This window comes from Andrographis paniculata, unplaced genomic scaffold, assembly GCF_009805555.1.
Source record: "Andrographis paniculata isolate CXL003 unplaced genomic scaffold, ASM980555v1 Contig53END, whole genome shotgun sequence".
Classification (NCBI taxonomy): domain Eukaryota; kingdom Viridiplantae; phylum Streptophyta; class Magnoliopsida; order Lamiales; family Acanthaceae; genus Andrographis; species Andrographis paniculata.
Genome location: NW_026137588.1, coordinates 1,236,359 through 1,249,727, shown reverse-complemented (window position 1 = coordinate 1,249,727; position 13,369 = coordinate 1,236,359). Strand labels below are relative to the sequence as shown.

At 30.8% G+C, this 13,369-nt stretch overlaps 2 protein-coding genes across 3 annotated transcripts; one reads left to right on the top strand and one right to left on the bottom strand.

Annotated features, from left to right (window-relative positions):
- Positions 1–1,331: 1,331 nt before the first annotated feature.
- LOC127255186 (aldehyde dehydrogenase family 2 member B4, mitochondrial) lies at positions 1,332–7,145 on the top strand. The gene is made up of 11 exons (XM_051280581.1): positions 1,332–1,583; positions 1,668–1,802; positions 2,520–2,662; positions 2,764–2,917; positions 3,634–3,863; positions 3,963–4,052; positions 4,644–4,817; positions 4,902–5,039; positions 5,920–6,057; positions 6,164–6,225; positions 6,701–7,145. Exons 1-11 carry the CDS (start codon positions 1,520–1,522, stop codon positions 6,972–6,974), a joined length of 1,602 nt encoding a protein of 533 aa, XP_051136538.1. The 5' UTR covers positions 1,332–1,519; the 3' UTR covers positions 6,975–7,145.
- Positions 7,146–8,976: 1,831 nt separating this feature from the next.
- LOC127255352 (uncharacterized) lies at positions 8,977–13,076 on the bottom strand. 2 transcript variants are annotated; one of them, XM_051280853.1, is made up of 4 exons: positions 12,648–13,076; positions 11,672–11,752; positions 10,119–10,258; positions 8,977–9,607 (listed from the first exon to the last, which is right to left on the bottom strand). In XM_051280853.1, exons 1-4 carry the CDS (start codon positions 12,990–12,992, stop codon positions 9,376–9,378), a joined length of 798 nt encoding a protein of 265 aa, XP_051136810.1. In that variant the 5' UTR covers positions 12,993–13,076; the 3' UTR covers positions 8,977–9,375. The 2 variants fall into 2 exon arrangements, with proteins under 2 accessions (XP_051136810.1, XP_051136811.1); XM_051280854.1 differs by having other exon boundaries at positions 12,684–13,076.
- Between the last annotated feature and the right edge of the window lie 293 nt (positions 13,077–13,369).

Here is a 13,369-nt window from a genome sequence, read left to right as displayed (position 1 = left end):
TTATATATATTTAAAATATATAACATAACATATAAAAATTTATTAATATTCAAATTTTCAGTTTCATAAATTTATAAATAAGTATATTTGAACAATTAAATTAAATATTTGTAATAATAATTTTTTAAAAAAAATAATAGAAGTGGCCAATTACAAAAAAGGAAAATCTTAAATTTTAAAATTTATACCTATAATACAAAAAATTAATATATATATATATATATAATAAAATAAAATGGTTAGGCCCCACCGGCGAGGCCTTTGATTGTACCACATATATATATATGATAGTGATATTTTTAAATTTATTTACAAAAACTAATTAAATATTTATTATGGTTCAAATGATACCATTTATATATATATATATATATATATATTTTTGTCTATTCATTCAAAATTATCAAAGTTTTTATTATAAAAAGGTAATAATCACCCATTAATGTTAATATATTATTTAAAAAACTATTGAGTGCGAATTTTCAACTAGAGTTCTCACGTCATAAAATAAATAAATACTAAAAACAAAAGTATTAAAATTATTTTACTTATTTTTTTTATTTTTAAGGACCAATAAAATATTATCAGTTTTTTAAAATAATATAAAAATTTAAATTTATATTTTTGTCCAAGATTGAAAAAATATATATTTATATCTGATTCAAAAGTGTATACAATATTTTTTTATTTTCTATGTAAAATTTTCTAGAAAATCAAATTCAGAAATCAGAACCTGGTTACAACCACAACTGATTGCTATAGGGTCTGTTTTTTTTTTTTTTTTTTTTTTTACGGCAATTTTTTCAAATTTTACTATTTGATTTTGCGTTTTTCGAAAAAAAATCTCTCTGTTTCATATTTATATATTCATTTATTTTTTACACGAATTTTTAGAAATATTAATATTATATTATGATAAAGTAGAATAAAGGTAAAAAGACTAAATTAAGGTAACGATATTTGTGTAATATATTGTAAATTGAAATGGTATTTGTAACGACATACATTCAGTACAATTACTAAAAAAAAAATGAATACTTTTGTTATGAGACGGATCAAAATGAAAAAATTGATAGATTATTTAGGGACGGAGCGTATTTTTTTCTCTCAGAAAACATCCCATCAAACATTATTTTCATACCAAACACAAACCAAATTTTTTCAAACCAACGAGTAGAAACACACTTATTTAATTGGATAGCGATAAAATAAATTATACACTAGAGTAGGATATACATACACATATATATGTATATATAATCCAAAAAATACATACATATGTCTGTATGTATACATATACACACCCCAGGACAAGAATTGCAACGTCAGACTCTACAGAGAACAACGCCCCCATTGCCATTGCATAACGATAAGCATATGATTTCTGTGTGATGAACCAACCTCAGCCTCAGACTCAGCTTCGGACTCAGCCTCGGACTCAGCCTCGGACACATCACAGCCTACATTTTCCAGATCTTATCATTACACCAGAGCTTCAAGAAATCAAGATCATCCATCCATGGCTGTTTCCAGAATCATTTCTTCTCTACTTTCTCGCTCATCCCCTGCTACTTCTGCTCTCGGTCTCTCTCTCTCTCTCTCTCTCTCTCTCTCTCTATATATATATATATATATTGATTATAATTGAATTAATTAATTAATTACAGGAAGAAGAAGCAGGGTTGTGCAGAGGTGGTTTAGCAGTAGTGCTGCAGCAGTGGATGAAGAGGCAATAACTCCTCCAGTGCAGATTCATTACACAAAGCTTCTCATCAATGGAAATTTTGTCGATTCTGCTTCTGGTCACTCACCTTCTCTCATTATACTTATGATCTATTTTTTATTTGAAAATTCTGCATAATTTATTATTATTTTTTTTTTTGGTAAAAAAAGTAACAATAAATTAATTATTATTTGTTAAAATAAAAATATTGAAATTATAATTGTTAGATGTAAATGCAGAGTAATTGTTTCTTCTTGCTGTTGATAAATTACAATCCTACCCCCATACACATTTTACATATATAGTTAGAGAAATTATATAATATTCTATTGTACTTTAGTAAGATGCATAAAATATTTATTGTTTGAAATCTTTTTGGTTAAATTAAAATCTAAGCAAAATATTTTTTTCATCGATATTTGAGTGTAAATACAAATTTAATTATGTAAATTTTATATAAGTAAAAGAGGTAAATATATTAATAGTATTTTTCCGAATAAATAAATAATTGATTATATTTCATTTTATAGTTTTTTAAAACAAACTTTTATCTAATTTTTACAAAAACTTTAAAAATAAAGGTGATCAATTATTTATTTATTTATTTTATTAAAAAGACTATTTAAGATACTATTTTATTTCTTTTATTTGTATAAAGTTTGTATAATTTTAGTCTATATTTACAATCAGATATCAAATTTTGACCAAATATATAAAAATTTCTTACAACTGAAACAAACAATTTCAATTTCATATTTTAATTAAAAGATCGATCTCTCACAGTAAAATTTATCAGGGAAAACGTTCCCCACGCTTGACCCGCGCACGGGTGAAGTGATTGCACATGTCGCCGAAGGTGATGCAGAAGACATCAACCGCGCCGTGTCCGCTGCGCGCAAAGCATTCGATCACGGGCCGTGGCCAAAAATGTCCGCCTATGTAAGGATACTTATTCTTAAAATGTGCTCACCTTCATCTACTTTTCTCGATTTTTTCAATATAATCAGACTAAGTAAACATGATCAAATAAATAATCTCAGGAACGGTCGCGTATAATGCTCCGATTCGCTGATCTGGTGGAGAAGCACGCCGAGGAGCTAGCGCAGCTCGAGACATGGGACAATGGAAAACCGTACCAGCAGGCCCTCAAGGCGGAAATCCCGATGTTTGCGCGGCTGTTCCATTATTATGCCGGTAATAAAAACAAGACTCTTCTGAATCTTTCAGTAGTGTTTTAAAATGTAGGTAAAATTGTTTATGAGTGACTTATAACTTGAAAATTATAGACTCCTCATAATTTAAAAATTGCATAAGTTTTTTCGTATTTTAAAAAATATTGCATGGAATTTTTTAAAATGGCCAAAGGCTCGTGTAGATTCTAAATGTTGAAATAATATAATGCAGACTTTCCAAACTATTTAACTTATAAGCAATTTTACTCTCTTGAATTCTCCAGATATCTTTAGAAGGTTTGAATTTTGGGTTTGGGTTTTTAACAGTAGAATAATTTTAATTTAAATAGTTGTATGATGTGACATAAATATGTATTAATAAATTTCATTGAATATAAAATATATTTAATATAATTTTTAAAAATAAAAATAAATATTTGATTTTTGATATATATTTTTTTAAAAAAAATTAATGAATAGTAAAAATCGGGATAAAATCCCCCAACCAAACACACCCTAGTGTCTTAAAGTGCAAGTAAAATTGTTTATAACCTACCGGTGGTCTGAAAAGTCTCCTCTCTTCTTAATTTAGAATTTATATTTTCGAAAATATTGCACAGAATTATTTAACAAGTTCAAAGCCTTGTACAATTTACTTTTCAAAACATGAGTGATTTATATAAACAAATATGATTAGATTGGATAAAATAATCAGTCGACAACATCCGATGATTGCAGGATGGGCGGACAAAATTCACGGTTTGACAGTGCCGGCTGACGGGCCTCACCACGTCCAAATCTTGCATGAGCCGATCGGCGTGGCCGGGCAGATCATTCCGTGGAACTTCCCCCTTCTAATGTTCGCCTGGAAAGTCGGCCCGGCTCTCGCCTGCGGCAACACTATCGTTCTCAAGACTGCCGAGCAAACACCCTTAACGGCTCTTTACGCCGCAAAATTATTCCATGAGGTCGCTTCTCGATTACTCTTTAATTTCTCCTTGGATCTTCTATTACAGCCTGCAAGTATTTGCTGAAAACTTTTTTTTTTTATGTCCGAATTTGAACAGGCCGGGCTTCCCGAAGGTGTTCTTAATGTTGTGTCTGGATATGGTCCTACTGCCGGCGCAGCTCTTGCTAGTCACATGGACGTCGACAAGGTACTTACGCCTTCTTCAACCCATTATTCCATTTTTACAGCAAATCTACACTGATTTTATTTCAACAATAAACTTCAATTACACCTCAATTTTAATTATTTTACATTATATATCACTTTTATATTCCTCTTTTATATTATTTTATATAACTTTTCATATTTATAAATTACACCTCAATTTTAATTATTTTACATTATATATCACTTTTAAAAATAAAATTACACCTTGTTTTTAATAAAATAAAATTATATATCACTTTTCAAAAATTAAATTATACATTATTTTTCAAAAAAATAAAATTACATATCACTTTTTAAAATATAAAATTATATATCATATTCTAAAAAGATAAAATTACACAATACATCAAAAAAAAACAAACATACTCAGAACACAAAAAACTTAAAAAATAGAGCGGAGGTACAGTTATGGAGTAACACTGTGGGCAGCCCCAAAAATGGGGGGATTTCAGGGTGGGTTGGAACCCCTCCCACAATTTTTGCACAACCCACTGCATTTTATACAAAAATTAATCGATACTTTTATTGCATATATATGTTCTTCGTCGACGTTATATATATTTTTGGGTAGCTTGCTTTTACTGGATCGACTGAGACCGGAAAAGTTGTGCTGGAGTTGGCTGCGAAAAGCAATCTGAAGCCTGTGACTTTAGAGCTCGGAGGCAAATCGCCATTCATTATTTGTGAGGATGCCGACATCGACAAGGCAGTAGAGTTAGCGCACTTCGCGCTATTCTTTAATCAGGTGTACAAGGCGCGACGAAAATTTGCATCGAATCAAATCAAATTTAGTTTTAACACTGAAGAAAAATTGTTTGGTTGATCTCAGGGGCAATGCTGCTGCGCTGGTTCACGTACTTATGTCCACGAACGGATCTACGATGAGTTCATTGAAAAGGCGAAAGCGCGTGCTATGAGGCGTTCCGTAGGCGATCCTTTCAAGGACGGAGTCGAACAAGGTCCACAGGTATGTATATATATGATTGCGGTTACCATACTGACTGTAATTAACATAAAAAATGTACAGATAATACACAAGATATAACTCAATAGCATAAGATCTAGATAAAATTCCTTTAAACTTACTTGTGGTTTGAAAAGTCTATTTCATTTTCTTTTGTGATTTAAAAATTGTATAAGAATTCTTGTATTTTTGAAAAATTGCACAAAATTCTTTTTTTTAAGGAATTCTATACAACATTTTAGAAAATACAAGAGAGTCTCGTTCAATATTGGCTAAATTGTCCATAATTCTCTTGTGATTACAAAACTTAACGTAAATCTCATTTACTTTGAAAATTGCATGGCGTCCCCTTATACTTTCAGAAATGCTATATAGAATTTCTTTGTCATTTCGAAACTCAGCTTAAATTTTCACTTTATTTTAAAAATTGCATGGCGCTCCTTATATTTTCAAAAATGTTACATGAACCCCCGCCATGCAAAAAATATAGATATAAATCATCTTCTCATCACACAAGGGAGATTTCATGATGGTGGAATTTAATGCAAGTTATGCAATTTTTAAAATATAAGAAGATTTTACGTTAGATTTCGAAATCATTGGGAAGTTATGAACAATTTTACCTTCAATTTTTAGAGAATTTCTGTTCAATAGTTTTTAAAATACAAACGAGCCTTGTGTAATTTCTAAATTAGAGAAGTATAGTGCCGATTTTTCAACCATAGGTGGATTATAAGCAATATTTTCAGTTAATAATAGTCCGTACAATACATACTATAATTAATCTCATCGGCAACGCTCTAACCATTATGATATATATATGTGTGTTTCTTTCTTAAACAATATCGATATATCAATAACGATTGTCTTCGATGATTTTCAGATCGATGCAGAGCAGTTCGAAAAAGTTCTTCATTATATAAAATTGGGTCGCGACAGCAACGCCAATCTTGAATGCGGAGGAAATAGAGTTGGATCAAAGGGCTACTTTATACAGCCTACTGTATTTTCCAACGTCGAGGTAACACCTACGACTGTACAACGTCGCAAACTTTTCAATCAACTCATATATATGCAATACTCTAATGAAACAACTCTTTCGTCCTTTTCACGGAAAATATAATCAGGACAACATGTCGATAGCGCAAGACGAAATATTCGGCCCGGTTCAATCAATCTTGAAGTTCAGGTAAGCAATTATCGATCAAATTATAACAAGGAGAATGAAAAAAAAAAAAAAAAAAAAAGGTAAAATTGTTCTTAACTACCTGTAGTTTCGAAATTCAACGTAAAATCTCTCTGTAATTTAAAAATTGCATGGCACCCCCTTATACTTTAAAAAACGTCGTATGAAACCCCACCCCCATAAAATTTCTTTTATGTGATGAGAAGATGATTTCCTATCTGTATGTTTTGCATGGTGGAGGGTTTCATGCAATATTTTTGAAAGTATAAGGGTGGTCATGTAATTTTTTAAAGTAAAGTGGAGATTTACACTGAGTTTCTAAACCACAACATAAGGGTTTCATGCAATATTTTTTAAAGTATAAGGGGACGCCATGCAATTTTTAAAGTAGATGGAGTATTTACGTTGAGTTTCGAAACCACTAAGGAGTTATGGGCAATTTTGCCAAATTAATGTAAACCAATTCTCGGGGATGTAGGGACATCGACGACGTGATCAAACGAGCAAATGCGACACGGTATGGACTGGCAGCGGGCGTGTTCACGAGAAACATCGATACGGCGAACACGTTGTCGCGGGGATTGAAGGCGGGCACGGTGTGGGTGAACTGCTTCGACGTGTTCGATGCGGCGATCCCGTTCGGAGGGTACAAAATGAGCGGGATCGGGAGGGAGAAGGGTGTATACAGCCTTAACAATTACTTGCAGGTTAAGGCTGTTGTGTCTCCCCTCAAAAATCCTGCCTGGCTTTAGACAAGACTATGGGTTGTCTGGAAGTCGAGTTTCGTCAAAGAAAACTACACTCTCTACACACAAGACCTCGTTCGTCTCCCTGCTACTGCTACTGCTACTGCTGCTGTTAAATAATACCTACAAATGTTTGTTTGTTCACATTAATGAAATAAGTAAGGTTGCGTTTGGTTACTGGTTGGAGATTAAAGTAAATTAGGGGTGGAAATAGTACAGGTCCCACCGAACTTTGATTAAATAGATCTGGTCTGTTTTAAAAATATTTGGCTTAAATTTGACCTATAAGCTCAAAAACAAAATTTAAAAAATTTGAGTTTAACTTTTTTAAAAGTCTGACACCTACAAGGCCTATTTAAAAAATTATATAATATTTTATTTATTTATTTATTTGCAAATTTAGCATTAGAAATAAAAAAAAATAATAATAAAATGCATACAATTATTTAATATATATAAGTAAAAAATCTATTTTTTATATAATAAATTTATAATTAAAATTATTTAATAAAAAATATTATTAGATAGAAAGTTATTCTTAATCTATAATAATGAAAAATAATTATAAAAAAAAAAATAATAATAAATAGATTGTTTGTTAATTAAAAAAGTTTTTTTAAGCCTAAGTATGTTTTATTTAAATAAAAAAAGTTTAAAAAAAAATTGATCTGACCTTTTTAATAAATAAATTAGGTCAGATCATAGACAGTCTGATCTATTTCTACTCTGGAGTGAATATAATATATATATATATATATTTGTATATTCAAATTTTCAAAACTATTTAAAAATAAGAGTGAATATAATATTTATATATATTTTTTTGAATATTCAAATTTTTAAAACTATTTAAAAATAATATATAGATGTGTTTGTTTCGTAAAATTATTGGAAAAAAATTTTTTTTTTTATCTGGATATAAAAAATTATGTACATAATGTAAAAATAATAAATATGTATAATGCATAATTTGTTTTGGAAAAAAAAAAAAGAACAAAGCCTATATGTGTATAAAAATAAAAAATAAATACAAATATTGTTTTTTAAACTATAAATACTAAACATTCAAATTAACATCACTTACTTAATAACTATAATTAATTATATATGTTCATATTAATGATATTAATTAATGATATAAATTAAAATTAATTAAAATCTTAACTATTGTTCAATGAAATTCATTCAGCACATAATCCTTGCTGAATTAACATTGTTTTCAATTTTTTTTTCATTTCAATTATTTTCCAAATTTTGTAAAAATAGAATTTAATTATAATTTTCTATTTTTATTTCTCCTAAATAAATAAATACAGTACATTTATATATATTATATGTGTAAAAATATTTGTATGAGTTGGCACAATTCCAAATAAATATTAAAAATTAAAATATATATGCATTAAACACAGTATATAATATAATATAATTCTATTTATTCAAAAAAATATAAATCAATATATTTCTATTTTTTTATATTATTGAAATAATTTCTTAGGCATAAAATAAAAAAACACATTCACTCTAAAATACAATGGGTGTTTGGCAAACAGTTTATTTAGCTTATTTAACAATTTTTAGTTATTTGAACGGTCAAAAAGCTAATTTAAATGTTTAGTAAATTAGTTTTTTGAAATAGCTTATTGCCCCAAAAAGCTAATTTCTCCCGGCATTCGAAAAAGAGCTTTTTCAATTCATTTTTTTATTTCTTATTTATTTTTAAAATGTTATTATTTATTTCACATGCATATAAATATATTTTCTATTACAGTAATTATAAATTATTTTAATATAATATGGTGTTCGTTTACACTTTAAAAATGTTGTCATACAAAAAATATATTTAAAAAATAATATTCTTATCACACCAAAAAAAATAAAAAAAAATTCATGATATAATTTTTAAAGTACACGATTTACGCTGAATTTCAAAACTAAGAATTATAAGCAATTTTGTCTTTCATTGTTCAATACTTAATATTGAACTTATTTTCAAAGTAAACTAGAATTTACGTTGAGTTTCAAAACAAAAACTTATAGGCAATTTTGCCTTTCATCATTCAACACTGAAGATTGAAGGTTCAACTCTCCTATATTTTGGGAGTTAATCTATCTGCCACATACACTAATACAACATTCTTTTACCAAGTACAACACAAGGGTTTGAGGTTTTTTTTTTATTTTTTTCTCGTTATTTTTCAATGGGCTTTTACCTTTTTAAGGAGCCCTTCCAGAAGTTTATTTTCAATGGACTTTTCCAGAAATTCTCGACTTCTCGAATCAAGCCAGCCCGGCCGAATAGAGGTTTTGGGAAATAGTTTTCAGCCTGCATCTTCTTTAAAACCTCATGACTAGCTGCGTCATTGCCCCAAGTGCAAAGATAAGTTGAAGTCGAAGTCGAGTGATTTCAAAGTGGAAGGTGGCGCGTCGAATCAGCTGCCGGATTCATCGACATAATGCAAAACCAATGAGGCAAGAAATAGAACACAGCAAGGAACACAAGAACCCCCAAATCAGCCTCTTCACCTACAGCCGGTCGCCGCGGAACAACCACATAAATCTGGCTGGCACACCAAAGGCAATATGCGCCGGCAACTGCCACTATAAGCTTCATCGATTTCCGGTGTTCCGATTTCAATCTGAAGAATGAGAGTATAAAATGAAAACTCGGGTACACTAGTGGAAAAAGGCTAATAATTGTAGAAATTTGTGGTAGATCTAAATTGAAAAAATTGCTCATAACTCTCGTGTGATTTCAAAATTCAGCGTAAAATTTTCCTATAATTTAAAATTTGCATGACGTCCCTCATACTTTAAATTTAAAACATCATATGAAATTCCACCACTATGAAACCTCCCTCATATGATGAAAAGATGATTTCCTATCTATATTTTTTTTGCATAGCTGAGAGGTTTCATAAAATATTTTTTAAAGTATAAGGGGGTCATGCAATTTTTAAAGTAAAGTAAAGAAATATTTACGCTTGAGTTTCGAAACCACCAGGAAGTTGTGGGAAAATTTTCAGATTAAAATTTCGCGGCAATTAAAAGTCACGGATGACAATTTTGTGATAATATTATGTCAAGATTTTTTGCTATCACTATTTTGTGTATAATATTTGTAGAAAAATTCACAAATAAATACAGAACCTGTGGATGTATATAAATCCTCCGATTAAGACTGTGCACAAGATGGAAATAACAACCACGGAGTCGAGATTGATCGATGCGCGTGTTTCCCACCAGCCAGTGCTTAATATCCAAGTGTACATGGAGGTATGTCCATTCTCCTGTGAATTCAAGAAGGATGTAAGAATTGTCGATGCAATGTATATGCAAAGAATTTAATGAAACAATTTGGAGTGTGCAATTATAGATTGAGTCGAAAATTGGTAATACAACGATTTATTTTGTTTGAGATTTGCCTTGAATACAAATTTTATTGGCAATAATTATGCAAGTGCTGACAGCATATGGTAGAAGTATACATAGTAAATGTTATAGTCGATTTCATCTCAAAATTACATATTGGTATAATATAAATACTATCAACACGTGGTAATAGTCCACACAGTATATACAATACTTGATCTCAGCTTAGATCACATGTTAACATAACACAATGCATAACATTAAGTAATGGTACATACAATACATCTCATTAATTTAACCTCAATCATGTGAGTGTACATTGTTAGGCCAAACTCATCAACTTCATTTATCCAGTTTTAGCTCTAAATATGCGGTTGCTACAGTAATTTTACTCCAACCATAACTCTATTTTTCACTATTATTCTTCAAATATTTAATTTTTCTATTATTTTAAACAGTTTTTTTATTTTATAATTTAAAATTTAAAAATTTTAAAAATAAAAAAATGGGAAGCAGCGCCAAAAGTACTGTAGCAACGCCAAAAAATGGCGCACGATTTGGCGTCGGTTGCAACCGACGCTAATGGCGCTGGGTTGGTAGATTGGTGCTGGATTGGAGATGGCCTTAACAAATCTAATTAATACTAATCAACACGGTAACCATTTCCAGCGTAATTTGTCAAAGATTTTTCCATGTTGTATATCCCTTAAATAGAGATGGTTGAGAAATGCACGATATTTCTTTATGTTTATTAGGGATATTTCATTCACAAGTGCATCTTTTTATTCTTTTTGCGCCTAAATTGAGTTTGAAATTTCAGATATTTTATTCAAATAATATTTGATATAAAATTTTATAAAGTATTTTTTTTCGAGGACTTGTGAAGTTCAAATAGTAGAAAGTTATACTTCCTCCGTCTCATACAAATATATCTTTTGAATTTTTGTAGTAAATTAAAAAATCATATTTCCTTCGCAGGGTCACATTTACATTTTGCGTCATTGTACTTAACATTAAAAGTATCCTTATATTTGTATAATTTTTCTTACAAATATCCTTCAAAATATTTTGAGTGGAATTTACGAAAATTGTAAAAAATAATAGTTTCAGTTAGAACGGAGGTAGTATATAAACTGAAAAGAAACACACCCTTTTGCTTGAATTACTTTCATAGTTATTGGTTAAATTTTTTTTTTCTTTTTTTTTTTTTTTCTTTCTTTGGCATTGCTAACTATACAACACATATAACCAATTATCGATGAACAAAGAGACACATGACATTCGTAGCTGTTAATAAGATAAGAGAATAGATCGATGCTTTGATCACATACCTCGAACAAATGATCCAAGAAAAAATGCGACAAAGATCCGGCAGAGATCAACAAAATGCACTGTCTCAAGTTTAGAGCTGCCTGAAACCACAAATAAACCTTTTGTTACTCAACAGCAGAGACCAAACTCCTATTCGAATTCGAAAGATCATAAAAAATTGTTCACTAAATACATATTGCCTAATGAAATCTGCCTCAATATCTTGTGCTCGTTAAAATAAACACTTTTTGAATTTCTCGCAAGTTTTCAAAAAAATATCATATCAAATATGGACCTTCTTCTTACAAAATAATCCATCAATGCTTCGGCTTCTATGCCGCTTGAGTCAAATCAGCATAAATATTGTCCAAATCAACACATATACAATAAGGCGGCAAAGCATAATAATACAACATATAATACATATACTAATCACACGTTATTATTAATTTCAATACAATAAATATTTTTATATAGCGCAGTACAATATATAAACTACTCCTTATCAAACACGGGTTGTGTTCTTTTGTAAATTTTACCACAAATTTTTTTTACTATTCGGATTCTTTTTTCTATCCAAAAATATCACATCAAACAATTTCTTTCATATTATACTACAATTAATTTTACGTTCAAAACATCACGTCAAGTTCAACTTTTTACTGTTCAAAAATCCAAAAACCCTCGAACAAACACTTTTTTACCATTTCTAAAAAATTTCAAATTGTATGCAAATGTCGGAACTTTCCTGTAATGGCAGGTTCTAATAAAGTGTGAGTTCATATACAGTAACTGATGTCCGATCTAAACTAACCTCAAATTACCAAATTACAAGAAAGATCACATACAGTAATCAATTGATTCGCCTTCTGTATATAGAAATTAGTTCAGTTATAGTATATAAAACTAAGAAAGCTACAAAAACGACGCCGTTTCACCGACACTTTTACCCAGCAAAATTCTCGAAGCTCCTCAATTTACAGACAAGACGACAACCTCGGCCGATCGGATTATGTACGGACGGTGACTCACCCCACTGAGGATGCCTTTGCGGAGGAGGAGTCGGGAGAGGCGACTGTAGAGCAGCGACAAGGGGAGGCTCAGAATGAGAGGATAGTAAAACGGGTGGTGGATCCAGTGCTCCACGGAGGATCCGAGGACCCGACCCGACCCGGGAGAGAAGGAGGACAGCCAGTCGGCGAACGAACCCATGTCCGGTCCGAAGAAGGCGTTGATGGCGTACGTCACACAGTGGTGCGGCCCGAACCTCCCGCCCGATGCGTACATCAACGCCTGGCCCGACCCGAGCGCGTATATCGTGTGCGGGCCCGGGCCTGGCATGGCGGTGGCGGTGGCGGTGGTTGATTGTACGGTCGGTGCTGAAGGTTTTTAAGAGAAAGCTACGTAGGCAATTTGATTGTCTTTGTTCTCTTTTCCTCTCTGTCTCTAGTCCACAGACTTGGATACGGCTATCAAAAGTTGGGAGGGCTCAGGAGCGCAGGACCGGATTGATCTGCGCCGTTTATAGTGGATCTGTCTGGTTGAGATTGGATCCTAGCCGTCTATTTTTGCAAGATAATGATTTTGTGTTGCGTAAGGCTTTGGCTGTGATTATTCAACTAATTTTACGATTAATAATATCAAAAAATATGAGTTTGTTGTTTTGACAATTTATTAAATTTTATTATTTAAATTCTATGTTTTTTTAAAAAAAAATA